The 24,108-nt window shown below is 34.2% G+C and overlaps 1 protein-coding gene across 4 annotated transcripts in view; it reads right to left on the bottom strand.

The window, feature by feature from the left end:
• Positions 1-1,369: 1,369 nt before the first annotated feature.
• Positions 1,370-24,108, bottom strand: part of LOC106878692 (TNF receptor-associated factor 6) — a 74,434-nt gene continuing 51,695 nt past the window's right edge. For all 4 annotated transcript variants that reach the window (XM_052969584.2, XM_052969583.2, XM_052969586.2 and 1 more), the window contains 4 exons: positions 19,299-19,460; positions 13,189-13,260; positions 6,943-7,020; positions 1,370-5,167 (listed from right to left, as the gene is read on the bottom strand). In XM_052969584.2, coding sequence (XP_052825544.1) covers positions 4,106-5,167; positions 6,943-7,020; positions 13,189-13,260; positions 19,299-19,460 — 1,374 coding nt within the window. In that variant the 3' untranslated portion in view covers positions 1,370-4,105. The remainder of the gene's footprint in view (positions 5,168-6,942; positions 7,021-13,188; positions 13,261-19,298; positions 19,461-24,108) is intronic.

Here is a 24,108-nt window from a genome sequence, read left to right as displayed (position 1 = left end):
TTCAGAAAATAATTCCTATAATCCCTCATCCATTAAAGTGTTGAAGGTAACAAACTAACAGAGTTGTTGAAACCTTGGTTAAGATGCTTTGCAGTATTTGTTCTGACATTCTGCAAGTTAAATTCAAATCCTGCAGAGGTGAACTTTACCTTTCACCTTTCAAGGTCAATAGAAAAAAGGTATCAACTGAGGGCATTAGAATGGTAGAACAATTAGAGGATATGGATAAGATGTTTGATGGTATCTGTTCAAGGACTTTATATCCTTAAAGCAACATCTGTGACAACACTGATGCCAAGCGGGATTGGCCCAAATTGAGAACCTTTCCCTTGGATAAACATCAGTGGAGCAGAGAGGAAGAGACTTACATACCTGGGCAACTAGCAATCCCCTTAAAAAAATACACATGTTGAGGCATAGTCAATCTTGGACTGATGGAAGCCTTCTTAACTTCTAAACAATGGGAAAGAGTTGCATGAATGTGTGTGCCAAATTGGTAAAAAGCGAAAAGAATTTCATTTTCTTAAGGGTAATTTTTATACTTATCTTTACTTTAAATAAGTATAGAAACTATAATAATTGTTGGTCCCTGGGACAATAAAATGTACAATTTTATTATTGCAAAGTGCTGAAAATATTCACTTTCCTTTGATGATGGCTGTATCCATGTAAAATTTTTTAAACATCAATTGATGATGTGTGCAGTTTAAGAGTTGACTTTTCATGACTAGTAATTATGAAAGTGAGAAATTGATTGAGCAAGATTTGATAGTACATGAATAAAGGGACAGACAGACATAAGAAAGAGAAACAAACTAGAAGTTTTGGAGTGATAGAAAGAGGAAGATGAAGACAAAATAACAGAGACAATCTAAGATATAAAATACTGTTGACTCAGCCATCAGTAGTAGTTTTTTAAAATATATTTTTACATATTGATTCTGGAGAAAGGGTCAGTGCCCAAAATCTTTGCTGACCCTCCATGACTAGTGAGGTTGATGCTATTCATGTTCCTCTTGAACCTTTTTAAGTCAACACCTGTGGGAAAGAAGATATGAACTGGGAGGGAATTCCAGAGGACAATTCTAAAACAATGGATAAGACTAGCTTTTGAGTAATAAATGCCTTTAGAAATGTCCACCTTCAGGAACTGAGCTCAGACACTGACTCAAGAAATTATCCAACCCATCCCCCATAAAATCTTAAAGGGTCCAAAATTTTGGTATTTTTCATTCTTCTTAGGTTTAAAAAATGGTTTATTTAAAATAAAAAATAAAAATGATGATGATGAATGTGGTTTAGTCACTTTTTAAAAAAAAATATTCAGACATTAAGACAACAAGATAAAAGAAAACACAAAACACCTGGAAATATTTTAGAAATATAGATTTAATTAAAACCATCATTGTTAGTTAAATCTTGGAATCTTGCCTGTAATAATATGGCTGTCCAATAAGCTATACTTTTGGCAAATCAACAATGAAAGGATCAACTTGGGAATTATTAACAGCTTTGGTAAATTATCCAAAAACAAAACAAAACAAAAGAAAAAAGAGAAGGGGGCAAAAGGAAAAAAATTCCCAACAGTTCAGCTCTCTAAAATGCTGAATGATCTTTGGAGCTCAATATAGCTGGGAGAAAGTATGAACATCCTCATGTTCAGATCTCTATCACATAAAATACTAGGAAAGCTGAATGATGCAGAAAAAAAAAAAAGGTTCAGCAGTTTTAAAGACTGAACCCCCCCCCCCCTTCCCAAAAAAAAGGGTTGTGGTGGTGATTGTAATACAAAACAATATCCCATTATGCAGGGATTTTGAAACTTAACAAAGCCATCCAGATATTGAACGGTGCTTAGGCAGCAATGAAACAATTTTAACATTGAAATTTTAGAGAATATCAAAGAATGAACTTTTGCATTCTGCCTTAATATCCAAACATTGATTATTTTCAAACAGCCTGTCCAGGTTAAATAAGTTTTTTAAGCTCATACAATACATGAAATTGTTACTCCCAATATCTTATCATTCATGGTCTGACATATCCATTTTTGAGAGCAAAACAAGGATAATGCTAGTGTTGTGAAGAGAAGAAATTTATAAAGTTTTAAATAGATCCCCGATTCACATAGTGGGGGCCTCTATGTAATACAAGGTATATGAAGAATATTTGCTCTTTATCTAACTGCTTTTTGCCTTTGCAGAGTACCACAAAATTGAGAGCTTTCTCATTTTTACCTTTGTTTTACACACACACATATACATAAACTATGTATATTTTAGAAGATTTTGATATTTCATTTATTTTTCTTTTTTTGTCAAGATTCCTTTTCATTTCAATGTCACACAGAAGTGAAGACATGCATTCTTTGAGAGTATACACCACTCATGTCAAGAAAGATACATAAGATATACATCTATATCTATACACACACACACATGCAGACACATTGTAATCCAGTGACTTGTTACATGCATGCATGCATGTATGTATGAATGAATGAATGAATGAATGAATGCATGCATGTCTACATGTAACCCATTAAATGCAGTGTCACATAGGTTTAAAAATGTTATTCACATGCTAATATCTTAAAGTAGTAGTTGTCTGACAACAGGTAAACAATCAAAAGTGTTCTAACCAAGGACATACCATCGTTTTCTCAAGAATTGTATATCTGGGAACCTTATTATCCAAATGTGTCTCTCCAATTTCAAGATGACACAGTGTAGTTTAAGAGGAGTTTGGTTGATATTTCCAGTAGATGGAGCAACCATGTAGATGTTCCTTTGATGAACATAGTTATCTTACAGAATAAATTACAGCTAGAATGGTCCTCAGACACTAGACAACTTGTGTAACATAGCAGACAAGTTTAAATGTCAAATTTACTCCAACTAATCAAGTATTTTTTCACACACACACACACACACACACACACACACACACACACACAAATACACATTAATCTTAACTTAGGGAAACATATCTTAGAGACAACTAGCAATAACTCATAAATGTATCCAAACTACTGAACGAGTTGATCAACTGGAGTGATAGTGGAAGTGTATAATGTCAAAGATGATGACAATGATGGTGGCGATGAAGATGATAACATGGTATAATGGTAAGAACTTTCAGTTTGATAGTTGAGGCAAATACCAGGATTTGTAAATCCTCTAAGCCAGGCTAGCATTGAAATGTGAAAGGAAAGTAGAGAATCATAGATTTTTATAAAGTAAAAATCCGAGAATCCAGAATCTGAGGAATCCGTTGTGGCATTACTGGCAAAAGTAATTACTGGCAAAAGTAATCCAAAGGAATGCAATAAAATAAATGTAACATAGCAGCTGTTGCATTTGTTGGAAAAGAAATCATCAATGTTTTCAGGTGCAGGCACTTTTCCAATTTAGATCGAAAAAAAGAGAGAATACAAGGAAGACAAAAAAAAAAAAAAAAATCTGTGTTGCGATTTGTAATAATAATGGATCTTTTGGAGGTTACTGGGTGGTTATGTGATTTGTAATTATTAGGAAGATGGATGGTGAGCAGAAACATGTAGCATGGGCAAAAAGATCCTAGTGCAGTATCAGAGTGAATACCTTCCTGTCTACATTCACTCCTACATGCAGATGAACACACACAAACACTGTGCACATACATATTCTTGTGCCCATATACATTGACTCTGCTACAGCTGCTTACCTAAGCCCATTTCTACTGCACAGAAACCACGTACCTACCTACCACTTCTTACATCTATTACTGCCACAAATATTCTATAGCAAATAACACAAATTTTTTTTCCTTTTCTCTATCTTGCAAAAGGGATTGCATCTGAATAAAACATTGACAATGTTCCTGTCTTTTCACAACTACATGACACATTTTATGACTTCCCTATAGATTTATAAAAAACTTAAAGACACATACAAATAACCTCTTCACTTATATTAGAACTGCCACATTTTATAAACATCTTGTGTGGCTATTAACATGCATTCATCTCTAGAAATACATATTGACATCTTAGATGAACAAGTCTATGTCTTTTAGTTCTTTATTTGGGCAAGGCCATGGTAGAGCACCACTGTCAAATATTAGTTTAAAATTCTGGAAAAATCTGGGCTTTGAGTATAAGAGTGTCATTGAGGACATAAGTGGAATTATCTAATTCACTAAGTGGCACATACTCCATGTATCCAAAACCCTTGTGGTTGCGATGGCTTGTTGGTTTCTGGAAAGCATCTAATGTTGGTTTTGATATCAAAGATTCAACAGAATGTTGCCTCTCTTCTATATTTGGGTTCTGATCTATGACGGATAAAATTATTTTACCTCGAAATGGCCATGTTAAGATGTCATCCCATTCTCCTTGCATGAAGTGAATAAACACAGATAAATGTGTTCCCTGAGAATAGTCGACTCCATTAAGGTTGCATCTCATACATAATTTGTAACCATAGTAATTGGAATAAAATGGTGGGCTATGCAGAACTGGCATTTCACCACTAATAGCTTTATGTCTGTGCCGTAAATAATTTTTTATTTTCCAGATGTATAGTCCATTACATAATCGTCCTTCTAACTCGGTGAGACGATTAACCTTTTCTTCAATAGCACGTAGTTTTTGTTGTGTTTCCTTGTTGATACGTTCAATGTGGTCATGCCGAAACTGCAGTTCAAGCAATTCATGGCTGTGCCTGGCCAAGCTCTCATCTTGGTAGATATTTCGTTCTTTCAACGATTGAAACTCAAAATCAAAAATATCGGCTGAAGATGCAGTATCTCCTGCATTAGTTTTTGCTAAATTAGGCACCTTTACAGATTGGCTGCGTGTAATAGGAACGTTTGGTGGAGGAGATGGTAATGGCTGTGAAATACTTGAGATAGTACGAGAAGGACCCTGAGAAAATTTCAGCATATTAGCTTCTGCATTGCCTGAAGCCCCTCCTTCTGCATTTTGTAATAAAGTTGGTAAATCTCCAACTATTTCTGGATCAGTCACATTCGGCTGACTCTGACTCACTGCATTTCCAGTTTCAATCGAAGACAAGATACTTTCAATATTTTGGAAGTTGAGAAGCTTTACAAAAGCATGACACAACAGCTGCAGATGTTTCTGGACATTTGTTTTCATGTGTTTCTCCATCTTGAGTCGTTCAATCTGAAAGAGATATTGATTTTTTTTTTTTTTTATATAATAAAAAAACAGAAGAGATGATTAGGTAGGGAAATTGAGAGGGTTGTGCTGTATTTATGCCTTTCATGGAAGCATAATTTAAATGCTCTAAATGAGAATCGATACCTATCTGTAATCTTTAATCAAAGTCATACAGAAATATCACTTAAATATGTAACATACTTTAAATATTGCAACTTGTTTCATATATTGTAACTTGGCTCAAATGCCAAGACCTGTTCTCTATACATCACAACTTGTTTCATATATCATAACCTATTTTAAACATTGTAGTGACCTATCTTGTGCACCATCATCTTGCTTTATACATCAAGCAATGTGGAATAAATAAACTCAGAATGTAAAGAGTCAGAACAAGTGTAGCAAGGTATTTTATCAGATGCTCTAATGATTTTGCCAACCTATTGCCCTAATATTAATGATGACAACAATAATAATGCTATATTTACAATAGTTTCTACAACACAAAACCAAAGATGTAACTTATATACAAAGTTAAGAAATCTTGTCTAAAGATTTTCATCATTATCACCACAACCAACTGCTACCATAAATATCAAACCACTTGGACAGATTGATAATAAGGATGAGGCTTATACTTTTTTATATCCCTGGAAACAGTAACAGTTGACAACAACAGAAGGAGAGACTAGTCATACAAGAATCACAAAACATGTGGCCCTTGGTTGAAGCCAAAGGTGATATTTAAGAGGAAAGGATTACCAAAGACAGAAAATGCTATCTGGAGATTTGGCTATCATTTCAAGGGCTGGATAAATGAAGATGGTATTAAATACTGTAATTAAACTAAGTGTGGCATATGAGACAGACCAGGGGCCTCCTAAAAATGAAATCACTTCTAATATGGAACTATTTCTGTGCACACAAGATAGAAGAATGAAAAACGTCAGGTTGCTGAACACAACCGCAGTATGATAACAGCTGGTTTCACATCTTTGCCACAACCTTTAGATGAGGGAATTAATAAGCCATTGAAGGACAAGATATATCAGATGTGAATGATGTAGGTCATTCTGGCTATTAGGAACTGACCAAAGGTTATTAATTCCAAGAAGCTGAGCTTTCTTACAATATGGTGTGTAAAAAAGGCTTGGGATGATGTTTTAACAGAGAGTGTGAAGAAGAGACTCCTAAAGACAAGGCCAACAAATAAAGAGGGTGGAGATGGGTTGGGGTTAAATCCTTTTGTGGGCTGATGACCAAGACATCTAAGAAGATGGAATAATGGAAGCATCATGGGATGTGGATGAAAAGTTGATACAGCAGGAATGAGAGGTTGTTTTTGGCACTAACAATGGTGACGAATCTGAATTTGATCACTTTTAACTGGATTGAAAGTTAAAAATCAACAGTTAATTTCATGTTCTGCAATTAATGTTAAATGTTCTTTGGTTTAAAGCTCATTTAATGAGCTTTAATGAATTCTTTGACATTATACTTTTCAGTCAAGTCTCTTATGTATGAATGTAGTGGCTATTTCAAAATCCAGTTTCTAATTTATTTTGTTAATTAATGTGTTCAGCATGGCTACTTATTTAATTGTTTAACTTTTTTACTAACAATTAAACACATAACTAAATTTAAATAGCTCTCTGGCTGTTCTAGTCTTATTTTCCATGTAAATTTTGATTATAAAAGTTCTGTAGAACTTTTCCATGCAACAAATAGAGTGGTGTGACTTCTACATGAGGAAATATGGTAATTTAAAAAAAGCTTACTTCTTTATTACATCCAAAAATGTAGAAACAACATTTGATGGCTGCATTAGGACAGTCAACTGCAATATGTTCTGGTACCTATAAATATAAGGCAGGATATAACAAATAGACACACTAAAGAAAGAAAGACTTCAAATTAATGCATTTATGTTACACAGAAATTTTTTTAAATAACTATCTTTAATAAAAACTGATAGAAATATTGGTTGGCTGGTTGATTCATTACTTCAGCTGCACTTCACATTGAATAAAGAAAGGGCAACAGAATAAAAAGGAAATACAGAAGAAGTGAGGAGGAGTATCTTGTAACTTTCTGAAAAATACAGATTTTATAAAAATTGCAGAGATAGGCTTTTGATGGAGTAGATTGCAGTTATATTGATAAAATCTAGAAAAATAATATAATATATTTATTGCAAATATACAAAGGTGAAATTAGTTTTTAATTTTATTTTAAGGTAATAAATATTTTTCTTTTGAAAACTAATATTCATTTCATCATTTCGTAAAAATACCAAGAAATTTGATAAAAGTTAAATTACACAGGGGAACATGTTTTTTTGTTGTCTAGTAATTTTGGGGTGCTGATTTCAAAAATGAAATCCATTTTGCTCTATCACATTAAGATTTTTTCACTAACTCAAATTCCATTTCTGACATTTCCGGGATTGTCACCATTTCTAAGGATAGATTTGGCTTCATTAAATGCAGGCCCATGTATGGAGCTTGACATAACTTTCACAATATAGTTTTTCAATATCATTTAAAGTAAATGCAACTACAAAAGTGAAAACAAAAGTCATGATTTAAGTATCTTCAGTAAATAAAAAGCATTACACTTGAGCAACTTTCACTATTTTCAATCTAACCAGTTTTAAAATGTCATGGTGATGATAGAAATGTCCTTTATACATTCAGTTGCTAATAAATAAGACATTTTTGTGGTCCTTGACATCATATATGTCACATATTTGTGGAATTTATCTGCAGATATGCCTGTGCTGTACTTGATTTAGTGTAACTATTTCTTCTGAAAGTTGGTATTTTGAATGTTTTAATAGTGCTGACACATGGGTCAAGGTCACTTTTTGTCAAGCATGGTCAAAGAACTGTAGAAAGTACTTCATGACATGTATGTATAACTGTTGACAATTCTGAAATGTTTTTCCCAAGTGACAACTGGCTTGAACATAAGTTTTGTATTTTAGAAATATGGCCACTTGTGAGAGAAGAAAATGCCAAAACAGCTCCGATGACTGCTGCTATATTTGTGGATGTTACTCTTTACCAAGGAAGTGAAACAAAATCACAGATTTTGTGAAAAAGCTTGTCTTACTTACTTTGGCATGGAACTAGGTGATCAAAACAAAGCCTAGGCACCCCATTTAATGTATAAAACACATGTTGAAACACTGAGATAGTGACTATTCAAATATTTAAGCAGAAAGTTTCCAGCTTTGTCTTGTGAGAAAATCAAGGTTGGTATGTTTGACAGGCCACAAATAAAGTAGCTACCACAGGATGAGCAATTTTTGGAGCCCATGTCTGACATTGAAAAGGAAGTATGGAATGCTTTTGCTGCAATTGTGTCTGATTTCCTAGGAAACAGGAATTTATCAAATTATGAAGAACTTGTGCAGGCTCTGTTAACCAGTTCTTCAGCACTGGGTTGTAACATGAGTGTAAAAGTGATTTTACTACACAGTCATCTGGACTACTTCCCTGAAAATCATAGTACACTAAGTAATGAGCAAGGAGAAAGATTCTACCAAGACATTAAGTCCATGGAGACTAGGTATCAAAGCAAGTGGAACACAAACATGATGACTGATTACTGCTGGTCTCTTCAAAGAGAGAGTCATGATGCAAATTATTCATGCAAAGCAGCAAAGAAAGTTCACTATTTGAGTAGCTGAAACACTAGTTTGACAGATATTCATCTTCAGATGTGTAACTAAACATTTTGTATAAAATATTTGTTAAACAATAAAATGTACTATTTGGTTTGTGTCAGTTTCTTATTTTAGTATTGCATTTAGTGGCAAAACTGACATTTTTTGGTAAAAAAATGAATTCCTGTTTAACAAAAAACTTGATGGGATAGAAAATTGCTAAGGACATTTCTGAATCCAGCACCACCAAATCAGTTAAGACCAATTATAAAATGTAAGACAGCTAAAAATTTTTTAAAAAATGTTCCCCAATGTTATCTCAATAAAGTAATAAAAGCATCTAACCAGCTCTATTACTTATGGACAAACAATTATGCTATAAAAAAAACAAAAAAACTTGACATGATAGAAAAAAACTAACTGTGGTTTTGAAATCAACATGCCAATTTTAGTTTAAATCAAGTGAAAAAGCAAACTCAACAGAAATTATGTTCAAAATTGTTCCCCTGTGTAATTGTTGTATGTATGTCATATTTCCTGATATTCCCCATGGTGGTAAATTTCCAAAGTTATCAGTCATATGATGGATAGCACTCTATACTTTCAGAATTATTGGAGGAAATTATTCTCAGTCAAATTAAAAATGCAAGATGTGATGGTCATGGCTGGAATACCTTTGATCATAAATCTGCTTGATCAGAGCTGACCTAAATAACAATGACACAATTTAAAACCTAACATGGGAATCTGTGTATACTTGCTCAAGTAGCTAGAAATAGCAGCCAAATCTACCTCAAACTACAGTTTTTAAAACAAGGAATCAAAGTCATATTAAGTAAATATAGTCAGAAATATAAGATAAAATGGATAGTCATGGCTTGAATGACTTTGACCAAAGGTCTGTTCACTCAGAGCTGACCTGGGGTTAGACAATAACAACAACAATCATACCTCTGTGGACTTATTTTGTGTATACAGGTCATCTGGATATCACAAGAGCATTCCAACCAACAGTCCACTGTAGAACAAATGATAATGGTTTCTAATTTAGGTACATTTTTGAATGGAGGTGTCAGTCAATATTAGCAACCCCAGCACTTAACTGGTACTTTATTTTATCAACCCCTAGAGGAATGAAACTCAAAACGTAAAGAGCTGGAGCAAACATGGAAAAGTATTTTTCTAATGCTCTTATCTGTCAGGTAGTCCATTACCAATAATAATAATAATAATAATCCTTTTTACTATAGACACAAGGCCTAAAATTTTGGGGACAGGACTAGTGAATTACATCAACCCCAGTGGAATTTGAAATCTGAATGTAAAGACAGATGAAATGCCACTAAGCATTTTGTCTGGCATACTAACAATTCTACCAAGAATGAGAGCAACAACAACAAAAATAATAGTAACTTTTGACATGTATACAAATCCACACCTATTGTCATTATAATCAACTCTATTATTTTCAGGAATTGACCAATACTTATTTTATCAATGCCATCTTACAATCAAAAGGATGATAGTCAGATTAAGCATTGCAGGATATTTGAACTCACAATATAGAGGACTGTAACCAAATACTTCAAGTCAAAGTGTATGGTGCTCTAGCAATTCTGCCAAATCATACCTTTATGAAATCATTTTTCTTATTGGTCACAAGATTTTGGTGTCAGCAAAATTTATATTGAATAAAAAAAAACAATAACAAATAACAATAAAATAACAAAAAAACCCAACTGAGGGGAATGCAGGCCACAATAGGGCCAATCAAGAAACCTCACAGATTCAGAATTACCCTTACCAACAAGGACAAGTGTCTTCTCCCAGCTTCACTGTCCAGCCAATAGGTATACTTATTCACTAGAGCCAGGTCTACTAGTTTTATCTACCTTTCAATAAATTTATTAGTGAACAAAAATTTCCTCTCTACTGTCATCTTCAAGTGAAAAAAATCCAATAAATGCTTGACTAAAGAAGGTGTTTGTCTTTAATCTTTTCAGTTGTCCATCACAGTAGAGTTGTTAGTATTGGGTCAAATGTTTCACGGTATTTGTCCCATTTCTCTATGCTTTGAGTTCAAATTCCATCAAGGCCAGCTTTGTCTTTCTTTTTGGGCTGATAAAAATATACCAGTCAAGGATGGTGGACTAATAGAAAAATTACAGTGTAGGATGAAAGGCAAAGTCAACCTTGAAGGAATTTGAGCTCAGAATATAAAGAACGAGAAGAAATATTGCAAAGCGTTTTGCTTGAGATGCAAACAATTCTGCCAGCTTGCCACCTTAATAATAATAACAATAAAATTTTCTTTTATACTAAAGTTACAAGGCCTGAAATTTTGCAGAAAGATGCTAGTGGATTACATTGATTGATCCCAGTATTCAAACATCAATAGAGCCAGTGTGTGTGTGTGTGTGTGTGTGTGTGTGTGTGTGTGTGTATATATATATATATATATATATATATAAATATATATATATAAATATATAATTTAGAGAAAAGAACCAAAGTTCATGAACTCATCCATGAAAATCTACAATCACATATAGAAAAAATTATTAAGTAAATACACGATAAATAAGTATAATAAAATACAAATTAAAAATCATAAAATAATAATAATAAAACGACTACATGTGTTTCATAACCAAGTTTTCAAATAGAAAATTAAATATAATCAAATCAATTCTGTTCAAAAATATAGCTAATCTTCAGGTCAAAATACAACAACAATAATAAAATGAATGTATATATCAACCAACAATAAATAACAAATGAATGTATATAAAAATACTTATTATATCAAGATAGAAAAATGTTAAACAATATTATTAAAAAGAATTGTAATACTAATCTATCAAAAATTATAAACGTGACATTATTAGCTTTATGCTTATTAGAATATAAACTAACAGAAATATTAAATGCAAATCTTATCTTAACGAATCTTTTGTTTAAAATACAATTTAAACGAAGTTTTAGGTTAAACTAAAATTATAAACATGATATAAATAACTTTAATTTTAATATAAACTAACAAAAAATTAATTTATATAAAAATAATTATATCACCATTAAATAAAAAAAACATTTAACAAAGTAATCAAAAAAATATACAAAACTTATATAATCGATTAGATTAGTGTTGCATTTATTTCCAATAATATTGTTTAATATTTCTTTTTGATTTATGGGACAAATAAGTAGTTTTTTATATATAATTTCTTTGATTATTAGTTAATATTCTAATTAAGGTTAAGTTAATAGTACAACATTCAAAATTTTATTTAAACTAAAGATTCGATTATATAAGTTTTGTATATTTTTTGATTACTTTGTTAAATGTTTTTCTTTTATTTAATGTTGATACAATCATTCTTATATAAATCAATTTTTTGTTAGTTTATATTAAAATTAAAGTTATTTATATTACGTTTATAATTTTAGTTTAACCTAAAACCTCGTTTAAATTGTATTTTAAACAAAAGATTCGTTAAGATAAGATTTGCATTTAATATTTCTGTTAGTTTATATTCTAATAAATGTAAAGTTAATAATGTCATGTTTATAATTTTTGATAAGATTAGTATTACAATTCTTTTTAATAATATTGTTTAACATTTTTCTATTTTGATATAAGTATTTTTATATACATTCATTTGTTATTTATTGTTGGTTGATATATACATTCATTTCATTATTGTTGTTGTGTTTTGACCCGAAGACTAGCTATATTTTTTAACAGAATTGATTTGCGATCGATTTAATTGATTTGATTATATTTAATTTTCTATTTGAAAACTTGGTTATGAAACACATGTAGCCGTTTTATTATTATTATTTTATGATTTTTAATTTATATTTTATTATACTTATTTATCATGCATTTACTTATTAATTTTTTCTATATGTGATTGTAGATTTTCATGGATGAGTTCATGAACTTTGGTTCTTTTCTCTAAATTATATATTATATACTGTGAAACTTAATGTAATTTTAATTTTTGATAAATTGGATTTAATTGAGTTTTTACCTGTAAATTTGGATTTTTATCCCTAATATTATTATTATTATATATATATATATATATATACTACACTCTCTGAGTGGTTGGCGTTAGGAAGGGCATCCAGCTGTAGAAACTCTGCCAAATTTAGATTGGAGCCTGGTGTTGCCATCCGGTTTCACCAGTCCTCAGTCAAGTCGTCCAACCCATGCTAGCATGGAAAGCGGACATTAAACGATGATGATGATGATGATGATATGATATATATATATATATATATAAGGAAACAAGGGAAAACTTTCTTAGGAAAGGAAACAAGAGTAGAAAATGAAAAATATATTTACCATGACCCTAAGGACATCTGCTTTACAAAAAGAACATGGAACTAACTGCTTGGGACAAACCCCTTCATGTTCCTGAAGAAAGAAGCCATTGTCTTTTAGTAACAAAAATAAAAAGGCTGAAATCACAATTTAGGCTAAAACTGTGATATAAAAAAACAACCTACAACAGATACATAAATAGTAAAAACAGGGTAGCTAGAATAATATAAAGTCAGTATGGCATTACATATTGGTCATTGTAGTATTGTGAATGGTTGATATAGTAGCGTAAGGCCAAGAAGGTATAATATATTGGCCAAGATGGTTTATATGTTGGATGACATATTTTTTCTATTGATTTGGTCTGGAGAAAATGACTGTACTCAAGGCAATTGCAGGTACTCTCAGACAAGAGAGATAGATACTAAAAATATTTTCCCTAAACTGTTTTATGCTGAAACAATGTATAGATAATAGTGGGCAGGGCAGTGTTAGACAATTGGGGTATTACACATTAATTGTTATATTGGATGGCAAGGAATATAATGTAAGATCACAATTAAATTACTTAATGAACATGGCACATTGTAGCTGGAGCAGTTAGAAGCAAGTGATGTTATTTATTAGTGAAGATGGTATTATATACTGATTAAGACTGATACTGGTTTGGAGAAAGAGGCTATGTCCAGACTCTTTGAGACCAGTGAGACTGAATCTGTTAATGCTCCACCAGGCAAAAGACAGTGGATGATAGTTTGAATAGTATTAAATTATAATGTTGCTATATATAGCAAAACTGTTTTAGTTTGTACATATGTGTTTGTAACGACCGTGCGACCAGGAGATGGTGATGAAGGAATGGCTCCATGCTGGCGACGAAGAAACTTGTAGACAGTTAGTTGAACACTGTGTTGGATCTCCAGTGAAGTGGAGTCATGTCGTCACTGGAACTGGCTGGTGCTCTGTGGTCAGTGGCTAGACCTCAGAAGGTCTAAGGCCAAAGACAAACATGCGCAGAAAAACTAGCTATTTATAAGAAACTATCGGCTCAAACAGGGGTTCAGAAAAACTGTCGAACACGACCTTATCTGAAGGCAGCGATTGGTTGGGTTGCACCCTGGCGCGAGATAGAATAAGAGAGAAAAATATGCCAATACCAACCAATCAGAGGTGGTGGACACAACAGGGTCCAAAGATGCGGCTGAAGGCTAGCTGTTATCTGCTATGTCCGCATTCATGTATATATAATATATATATAGAGAGAGAGAAGCTTCGCTACATATTTATATGAATTATGTGTACCTTATACTTCATGATACAACTCTGTTTCTCTTTTTCTGCAGATATTTATTTTTGAATAAATGAAAATGCATAATCTATCTGATTTCCAAAGAAGGCTAATAGTTGGAGTGCAGGTGGCTGAAGCTACAGAATTGCTTAATGTTTTGGGAAGTAGAGTCTCTGAAAGCTTGTTAGCATACTAAACTAAGGAAAAACCAGCTCTGGTGAGCATAATTCTGGACAGAAGGCAAAGTTCTCAGAGAGGAACCACAGAATAGTAAAATGTACTGTGTCAGAAAACAATCAAACTACAGCAGCAAAAGTGACAGCAGAGCTAAACCACCACCATGCCAACCTTGTGCCAATCAATTCTGCTTGCCATAAGCACCATAAAACCAGATACCACAGGAAGGCTGCAACTGCTAAAATCTCTCTTGTCCCCCATCAACATTGATAAGCAAAAAAAAAGAGAAAATCTAGACTATCAGAAGTGGTCAATGGCTCAATGAAACACTTATCTCTGATGAATCATCATTCACCCTTTTTTCCTCACTTCAGTGTGAGTTTATGTCTGGAGACATCCCAAAGAAGATATCAACTCTGGCTGTTTAGCCCCTACCATGAAGCATGGAGGTGGTTCTCTGATCATTTGGACAAACATATCAAAGAATTCCATTGGTCCTTTAGTTGTTCTACAGGATTATCTGAGTATATTTGCTGATTATGTTCATCCAATGGTACAAATATTGTCCCTTGATGGTAGCACAATCTACCAGGATGATAATGCAGTGATTCACACAGTCAATGTTATTCAAAATTTGTATGAAGAACACAAAAGTGGAGTAGCATTTTGGAGTAGCAAGTGAGGAGCTGCTTCCTTCTACCATTGTCACTGAAAGAGCTGAAACAGGTTTTATTTGAATAATGGCTAAAATTCCATTAACAACCATTCAGAGCCTGTACAAGTACATTCCTTGACATAATACTGTAAATGATGCCCTAAGTAAACTAACTCCTTATTGAATGGTTTTGTTCAACCCCAGTGTGTGTGTGTGTGTGTGTGTGTGTGTTTGTACAGATAGATAGATAGACAGACCCATGATAAAAAAAACCCATTCCAGCTATGACCAATACATCTTTTTCTGGCACACAGTGTATTTATGACTATATTATCTTATGTATCCTATCTTATATGTTAAAGACAGAGTATGATTTTGAGGGAGAGTTGGTTCCTATTTCTTGAAGGTCAATCATCTGTGAAAAGCCTCCCTGAATGGCATTGTACTTTTACTTTTGTATGAGGGCAGAATATCATGTTCTTGCCAGAATTCTATCAGTGGATCTATAGGTCATGGAGTATTTCAACACCCTAACAATTTCAAGTTTAACAGCTGCAGACAGACTCATTCATATATCCTATAATTCTGACATTATATGAACCACCTAATTCTCTGCTATAAGCCTTGCTCGGTTGAAGGAGCTGTTAGTCATGCAAACTACATGGTGCCATGAAAAAGGCATCCAGTGGTTGACATTAGGAAGAGGATCAAGCCATAGAAATCATGCTAAAGCAGACATTGGAGTATGATGCGGTCTTCAGACCTGTCAGATCCTGTGAAACTGTCCAACCTGTGCCAGCATGGAACATAGACATTAGATGATGATGATGATATATGTTTGTCACAGTGGGTGATAGCTAAAGAGTGTTAGATCAGGATGGTACCTAGTGAAGTGTTAGATTAGGTTGGTATTACAGATTGGTCCTGGTGGATGGTAGAAAAGGAAGGGCTCATATCTATTAGCCATGAAGAGGAACAACTATAATTTTTAGATATGTTCAATCAGAATTGACCTGAGGTACAACAACAAATAATAGCAATAATAATAATGATAAAAGTATGCCCTGATGCAATACAAGGCAGTGACTTTCATGGCTTCTGGTCTTAACTGATTGGAAGTGTTATCATGTACATGTTTTGTCTTAGCGTAAAAGATGGGCTACAGCAAATATTCTGCTCAATTCCACAGATCTGCTTATCAGTTGTTTGATCTTAACCAGTTGAGCATGTCTCTTAGTGACTGACAATATGTGCATCTCTGATCACAAGCAGAAGTAGTGGGAGAATATCACAGCCATGTATTGAGAGGAATTTTGGGGGTTTGAATAATTCACCCCTGGAAACATGGGTGTTTTGTTCAACATCTTTATTCAGGGATCTTTTGAGCAGGGTGGGCTACTCAAGCTAAAGAAAATTCTAACTGGGCCCCACCTGTAAGGTCATGTGCTGTTTATTTTGATATGAGATCACCTTGTGCACATATGGGTATGATGCATGTGTCTGGTGTACCCTTATCAGATGGGTAGTCATGATGGGTATATTGGGCTTTGTATATTTGTCCCCCAGTGTCACTTTGATGGTATGCCCTGCTCTTTCATTCAGTAATAATAATTTACTAGCTGGACCCATGAAAAATTCACAGAAAACATAAAAAATATAAGCACCTGTAAATTGTGTGCTGGTGCCATGAAAAAATGCTTCTATATTGTGACAGTTACAAAATATAGAAAGATGTGTAAAACTGATAACTGTATAATCCAACCAAAATATCTGTTACACAAATGTAAACAGAATTACTATTTAGCCTTAAAATACATATTCAAAGAACCATTTTGGTTTAGTCGCACGGAATGTTCTTTAGGTATTCTTCTACTTGTTTCAGTCATTTGACGGTGGCCATGCTGGAACACCACCCTTTAGTGAAAGAAATCGCCCCCTGGGCTAATTCCTTGTAAGCTTGGTGCTTATTCTATCAGTCTCTTCTGCCGAACAGCTAACTTACAGGGACACAAACACACCAACATCGGCTGTCAAACTATGGTGGTGGGGGACAGACACAGACACATAAAAATACATATATATATGATGGGCTTCTTTCAATTTCTGTCTACTAAATTCACTCATGACACTTTGGTCAGCCCAAGGCTATAGTAGAAGACACTCAAAGTATAGAGTTGAATTTCGTGTAGCCACCTGTTGGCAACTTTTCTTCCCCACCCATTTTTCTGGGCTCTTTTCACAGTTATACCCTGTTTGAAATTTGCATTAGTTTTTGTATGAAAAAAAAAGGAAGTGGAGGGGGGGTTGTTTGTAGTTTGTAGAGAAAACGTTAACGTGCCTGAAAAAGAAACATGGTCTTTCCTCCCCAACTAAAAGACATGAAGAACTATGAAAGAAGGCAAATAAGTATTGGGGGTGGGTAAAAGAAGAGAGAACTAACACTCAATCATTCTAGAACTCCTAGAATAAAAACATCAACAGCTGAAAAACTTTCCCTCTATTCATTACAAAATGTCTTTCCCTCTTCTTCATTGTTAAAAGTAAAGAAGCTAGAAAAGATCAACCGTATTTCAGTCTAAATGTCATTGTAAATGACTGAAGCTTTCCTTTATCTGTCTCTATTGCTTCACTCCTTTTCTTGACAGTTAAAAGGGTGAAGGTGTGTGGCTCAGTGGTTAGAGGTATTCGACCCACAATCGTAAAGTAATGAGTACGATTCTCTGCAGTGCACTATGTTTTTGAGCAAGGTACTCTATTTCACCTTACTGCAGTCCACTCAGCTGGCAAAAATGTAGCTGTAATTCAAAGGGGCCAGCCTTGTTACATTCTGTGTGAGGTTGAATCTCCCTGAGAACTACTTTATGGTGTGCATGTCTGTGGAGTATTCAGCCACTTGCATGTTAGTTTTATGTGCAGACTGTTCATTGATTAAATAAACAGGAACCTCGTCGTTGTAACCGACAAAGTGCCATCTTTTAAAAAGAGTGAAAGAAAAGGAAATGTTCTATATCGTAAGGCAAAAATATCATGTTTTGTATAAACAGTGAAAGCTAAGACAAAATAATTGCTATTCCATTGTGTATTTGCCCTCAACTCACGCTCAGTTTGATAACAATAGCCTGTGCATCAGTGTTTATCTGGGGGCTTGGCCTCCAGATCTGTAAGACCTACAAATGCTGCTTGTAGGACTGGATTAACACCGATAGTGGCCCTAACGACTAAAAAGATTTTCCTGCCCCTATATAGGATCTTTTTTATTTTCTTCCAACCACTTGAAGGTTTATTTTGCTCCAGTCCATTCATCTGGCCAAAGTGAGTTGTGACTGTAACTCAAAGGGGCCAGCCTCGTCATTCTGTGTGAAGCTGAAACTCTCTGAGAACTACGTTAATGATATGCATGTCTGTGGCATACTCAGCCACTTGCGAGTTAATTTTATCCTGGTGTGGTAATGAAAAGTGAAAGTGACATCCAATATCTATGTATCAACTTTTCTTTGGATCTATGTATCTACTGTCTCTCTCACGTTCTCTTTCATTTCCTATGTGACCCTCTTCTCTCCCACTTTTAATTTAACAATGTGTGTATGTATCTATATATCTACTTTTCTTACGATGTGATAAACTTTTAAAAACACAAAACGAATGCTGTCACCACTCACTGTCTCTTTCACTCTCTCTTTCTTTTATTTCCTCTCTGAAACATCTAAAAACACAAAATGAACACCGTAACCACTCACTGTCTCTTTCTCTCTGTCCTCCTCTCTTTCGTTTTGCCACTCACTTCTTTGAAGTAAATGTGATACACACGACAAGTACGTACAAAAAGAACAAATTGGCATATTAACATTATTGATGAAGATTGATGTCAGTCTTTGCAGAGCTAAATACACACAATAAGAAGAGCATGATATGATATATATAATAAATAGATTGACTATTTATTGAAGTGAATTTAATAAATGAGTCAATTTGTATATATCATAATAATAATAATAATAATAAATTCTGTACCCAATAATCTTCAAAAATCAAACTTCCTAAACAGAGGGAACATACTATATTTCTCTTGACACACTCGGTTTCTTTATGATTGTTGATATCTTTTTTCAAAATGAGTTTATTACAGTTAAGAGGGCACATTACGGAGTTAAAATGGCATGTCTCCTGATGTTCCTGAAAATAGAAAAGAAAGAAAAATGTTACATGTTATTTAAAATTTCCCTTTGTGCGACCTACATATTTCTTTGAAGAAACTGTGTCCTGTCATGCAAGCTCCATTTAGTGGGCATAAATTTTTATCTCTGCAGTTTCATGTTGTTGTTTTTGCGTGTTGTGTGCAATTATATTTTAAAAGTTAGTGGTTGAACTAAAACTAATTTTTAGGATATGCCTATCTATAAGTGATAAGAAATATCTACCAATATTAAGGGTCACTTTGGAGGGGTAAGAGGGTGTGAAGCAGATAATTTTCCTATTCCTATGTTTTCTTTTCTTTATTTCTGGACGAATAAAGGTATATAGGTTATTTCCTTACTAAAACCACTATCTTTAAGAGCTTTATTATATATTGGGGCAACATTATTAAATATGTTTATAACAGAGGTGAGGCTAGAAATTCTCCTACTAACGTTTTTAACTAAATTCTTAAACACTATGGGGGGGGGTGACAGGAACCTACATTAATATAACTAAGTCTATCGTTGGGCTTACTATAGGGTTTGTAAATATTCTTATTTAAATCTAAAGATACATCAAGGAAATTGATAACCGTCAGGTGGGTATCTACTGTTATGCTAAGATTGAATGTTTTCATCGAGTGGATAATGTCCTTCCTTAACTGATCTCACACTGGTCCACTGGTATTTATAGTTAAAGCTAGAGCAAGAACGTCATCTTTGAAAATGGCGAAATATACACCAGGAAAAGTTTTTCTCAATGTATTGAGTAGGAAGAGTCCAATGAGATCGCATATGCCTACTCCATCATATGACTCCATGCTCACATCGAAAGCACCCTCTGTATCAGTTGACTTAAGCGACTCTGTGTTCTCGCTGAAGAGTAATGTCTTTCTAGTATGGAAGATTATGTCCTTATCTTGTATACTAATCTCTTTAAATTTGCTTGCAAAGGTGAGGGCTTTATCGAGCAGTTCCTTAGAGATAGAAGCATAGAAATCTACAATATCAAATTGTGTAAATCTTGCTTTATTCTGATTCCTAATAGCTTTAAACCAGTCAATGACTTCTATACTATTGGACCATTGTACTAAACTAGTAGCATTTCTGACTTTAGCATTGATTTTTCCTAAAATTTCTTTAATAATAATATTAATTTCTGATTTTTCTGGGTTAATAAGTCTACATTTAGGATTAGATAGGAAGTTCTTTTTATGGTCTTTAATAGTTATAAAGGCCTCTTTTTGGAGGGAGGACCTTTATTTTTTTAATCTTATTTAAGCCTAGCAGCAATGATACTAGCTTCTTTATTAATGTCGTTATAAACTTGTGGTCTAGCTTTAGTGTAATTATTAATAATGTTCTTATGTAGAAGTATGTGCTGTTTTCTACAAAGTATAAGTTCTTAGTTTTATCAGAAAAAAGTGCCGTTTTTTAAAAACTTTTTATGTATTCAATGTCTTTTTCAGTTTCTGTTGGAAAGTGTTAAAAGACTTACAAAATTTTATTTCGTTTATAAGCTTCAGTAGGTTCGTTTCGAAGTCTTCTAAGTCCTTGATTTTAGGAGGGAATTTCTTTGATTTAATTTCATAAAATATGTTCTCTGTAGTAGCCTCTTCCATGTTGTAAAAGAAGGCTTTCCATTTCATATGCTTAATAAGGTCTGTAATTTTCTCCAAAAGGTTCTTAGAGTATAGTTCTCTGGATGGTACAGGTATGATTTTCATAGAATAATAGATACTGTAGGCGTCCATATCAAATTCTTCTGCGGGGCAGAGTCCTCAACCGATTTATAGCAACTTTTAAAAACAAGCTGTATAGGCTTTTAGAGAAAAAGCTGTGATATATATATATTTGTCCAAAATCACAGAGTAGAAAGTGAAGGAGAAAATAGTAATTCAGTGAAGGAGAATAGCCTTGACTGAGAGAAAGTGAGAGAAAGTAATAGCAATGAGAGAAAGGAAGTAGCAAAGAGTGTGTCGCATATCTTCTATTTTTCTCCCTCACAACATATGAAATGAGAAAGGAAGGGGTGATAGATGAATAATGAAGGAAGGGGTGAAAAAAAATCAGCGTTTCAACTCTGTGTTAGTATATGTATGTGTATGTAAAAGGGAGGTATGTGAATGTTTGCTTGTGTGTGTGTGTGTGTGTGTGTGTGTGTGCAATAGAAATGGGATGGTGAACATTCAAAATTGAAAAGTTGAAAAGAAAAATCAAACAGAATTTCAACTCTATTTGAGTATATGTATGTGTGTGTGTATGTACAAGGGAAATATGTGAATGTTTGTATCTGTGATTATTATGTACCTTATTTATATATAAAATATGACAATCAGCCGTCATTTTTGATGGCACAGGGTCAGCTAGTGAGTAACAATTAGCAAATCCAACTTAAATTGAATGTGTTGTTCAGATTGCCTTAAACTGTTGTTAACATGCTAATTACTATTCATTTCTAACACTGCTACTGTCACTATTAGCTAGGTTATTAGTAACCTGCTGGTTTTATGCAACATCATTGATCATTTAGCCTGGCTTTCTTTTGCATTCTTCCTTATGGTGGACTATTTTCAATCAAACTGTTGTATGTACCTGATGAAAAAGTTCACCATATAACTAAAGACATTCATAATATTATGTACGATGCAACCCATGTGCTTTTGAAACAGATGTAATACTCAACTATATCTTCCATCCCTTTCATTTACAGATATGTCACATTATAAGCAACATTTGTTGCTTTTGAAAAGAAGTTGTACAGCACCTGTCATTGGAACTTTCTGTCTAATCTTGATATGGGACAAACTGTATTCAATAAATTTTATTGATTAATTATTGAGCCATCTGTATTTTCAATACAAGCCATGTTTATGCTAGAAACTAATCAACTGCATTTTATCATGAGCACTTGTCTGGCCATAAATGACATGCCTGTATGTATGGCCATGATTTTACTTAGCTTGATGTGTCTTCTCAAGCACAGTAAACTGCCGGAAGTCCCTTGTTATCTCCTCAGAGTGGCTCAACATCTGAAGGTCATTTCACATCATCTTGTCCCATGTCTTCCCCCTCTCACAGGTTCCTTCCACAATAAGAGATTGGCACTTCTGATAAAAAAAAGTACTAGGGTCAATTTGTTCGATTAAAATTTTTTTAAATGGTGCCCCAGCATGGCTGCAGTCCAATGACTGAAACAAATAAAACACACACACACACACACACACACAGTGTTGAGAGGAAAGCTGGGCATAAGGGAATCAAATGCAGCATGCAGGAGAGGAGACTATGTTAGTTTGAACATGTGATAAATATAAATGAAGACAGTTGTATAAAGTGCTGACCACTGAAAGTGGATGGCACCTGCAGAAGAGGGAGATCCAGGAAGACATGGGATGAAGTAGTGAGGACCAATCTAAGGATGTTGGGGTTCCTGGAGGAAATGACAACAGAGCAAGATGTCTGGCGATATGAGGTCCTAGAGAAGACTCACCCATGTCAGCAAATCTGAGTCCTAGAAGTGTCATGTTCTACCCACAGGTAACAATAAAATTTTCACACACCCAACCTCAACAAACCAAACTACATCCCCCTTTCTTTACTCTTCCTCACATTCCCTCTTCATACACTATGATTATCTCCCACTCCCCAATCCAGTCCCCCCTACCCTGTTCACTGTACCATTGCTTCCCCCAGTCCCCCACTTTCTATATACCCAGATTTTCACTAGTCACAACATTTCCTACCCCCACTCCCTACTTGTGACTTCTTAGCAGTACCCTGTCAGCACCTGCCACCATTCATCACCCTTTTCCTTACTCTACCATCCCATCTATGCCCCAATCACTGTTCCTTGCAAATATACCCTACCACTTGCCACCATCCTTCTCCTACTCTAACTCTTTCCCTTACTCTCCCCTCTAGCCGGAGTAATCATGTAATTTGCCAAACCACTAAGTTATGGAAGACTCTACTGTACATAATGTGTATATGCATAGTGTGTGTGTGTGTGTGTGTGCGTGTATATAGACTGATAGAATAAGCATGTTTCTGCCCTCATTTTTGATCACTTTCTCTCCCTCCTCTTTCTCTTAGTTCTGGTTAGGCAACCATGTATCTCCTTTACAGTAGCACACCTCTTTCTTATTCTCCTTCTCTCACTAGGTAAACATGTCCCTCCTCTTCAGCAGCACACCTGTTTCTGTCCTCATTCTTGTTAACTCTTGCTCTCTTTCTCTTCCTCTCAATGACTGGGTGACTATGTACCTCCTCTACAGCAAGACATCTATTTCTGTTTCTCTGTCTAGCCTTTCATCACCTGACACAAGATCACCTCCTCCAATGCCCCCTCCCTTAAAGATTCCTTGTCTTGCAAAGTACTTGGTGACCCTGTCAGTGCAGGTGCCACTTAAAATGCACTCAGTTCAAACTGTAAAGATTTCAAGAGAAAAAAAGATTTACTGATCATTTTGGATATCCAATTAGAAATTTGTACAAGTGTAAGAATTCCAAATATGCCAAGTAAAGTGGTGGAAATGAATGTGGAGAACCTAAATCAAAGTTACTTTCATCAGACCAAACAACTTTAGCCCAGCCATCATCAGTCTAATCTTCATGTTCCTTTGCCCAAGACAGTTGTTTCTTCA

The sequence above is a fragment of the Octopus bimaculoides genome, chromosome 7 (assembly GCF_046866305.1).
Source record: "Octopus bimaculoides isolate indiv1 chromosome 7, ASM4686630v1, whole genome shotgun sequence".
Lineage (NCBI taxonomy): Eukaryota > Metazoa > Mollusca > Cephalopoda > Octopoda > Octopodidae > Octopus > Octopus bimaculoides.
This window is presented reverse-complemented; position numbering and strand designations above follow the sequence as displayed.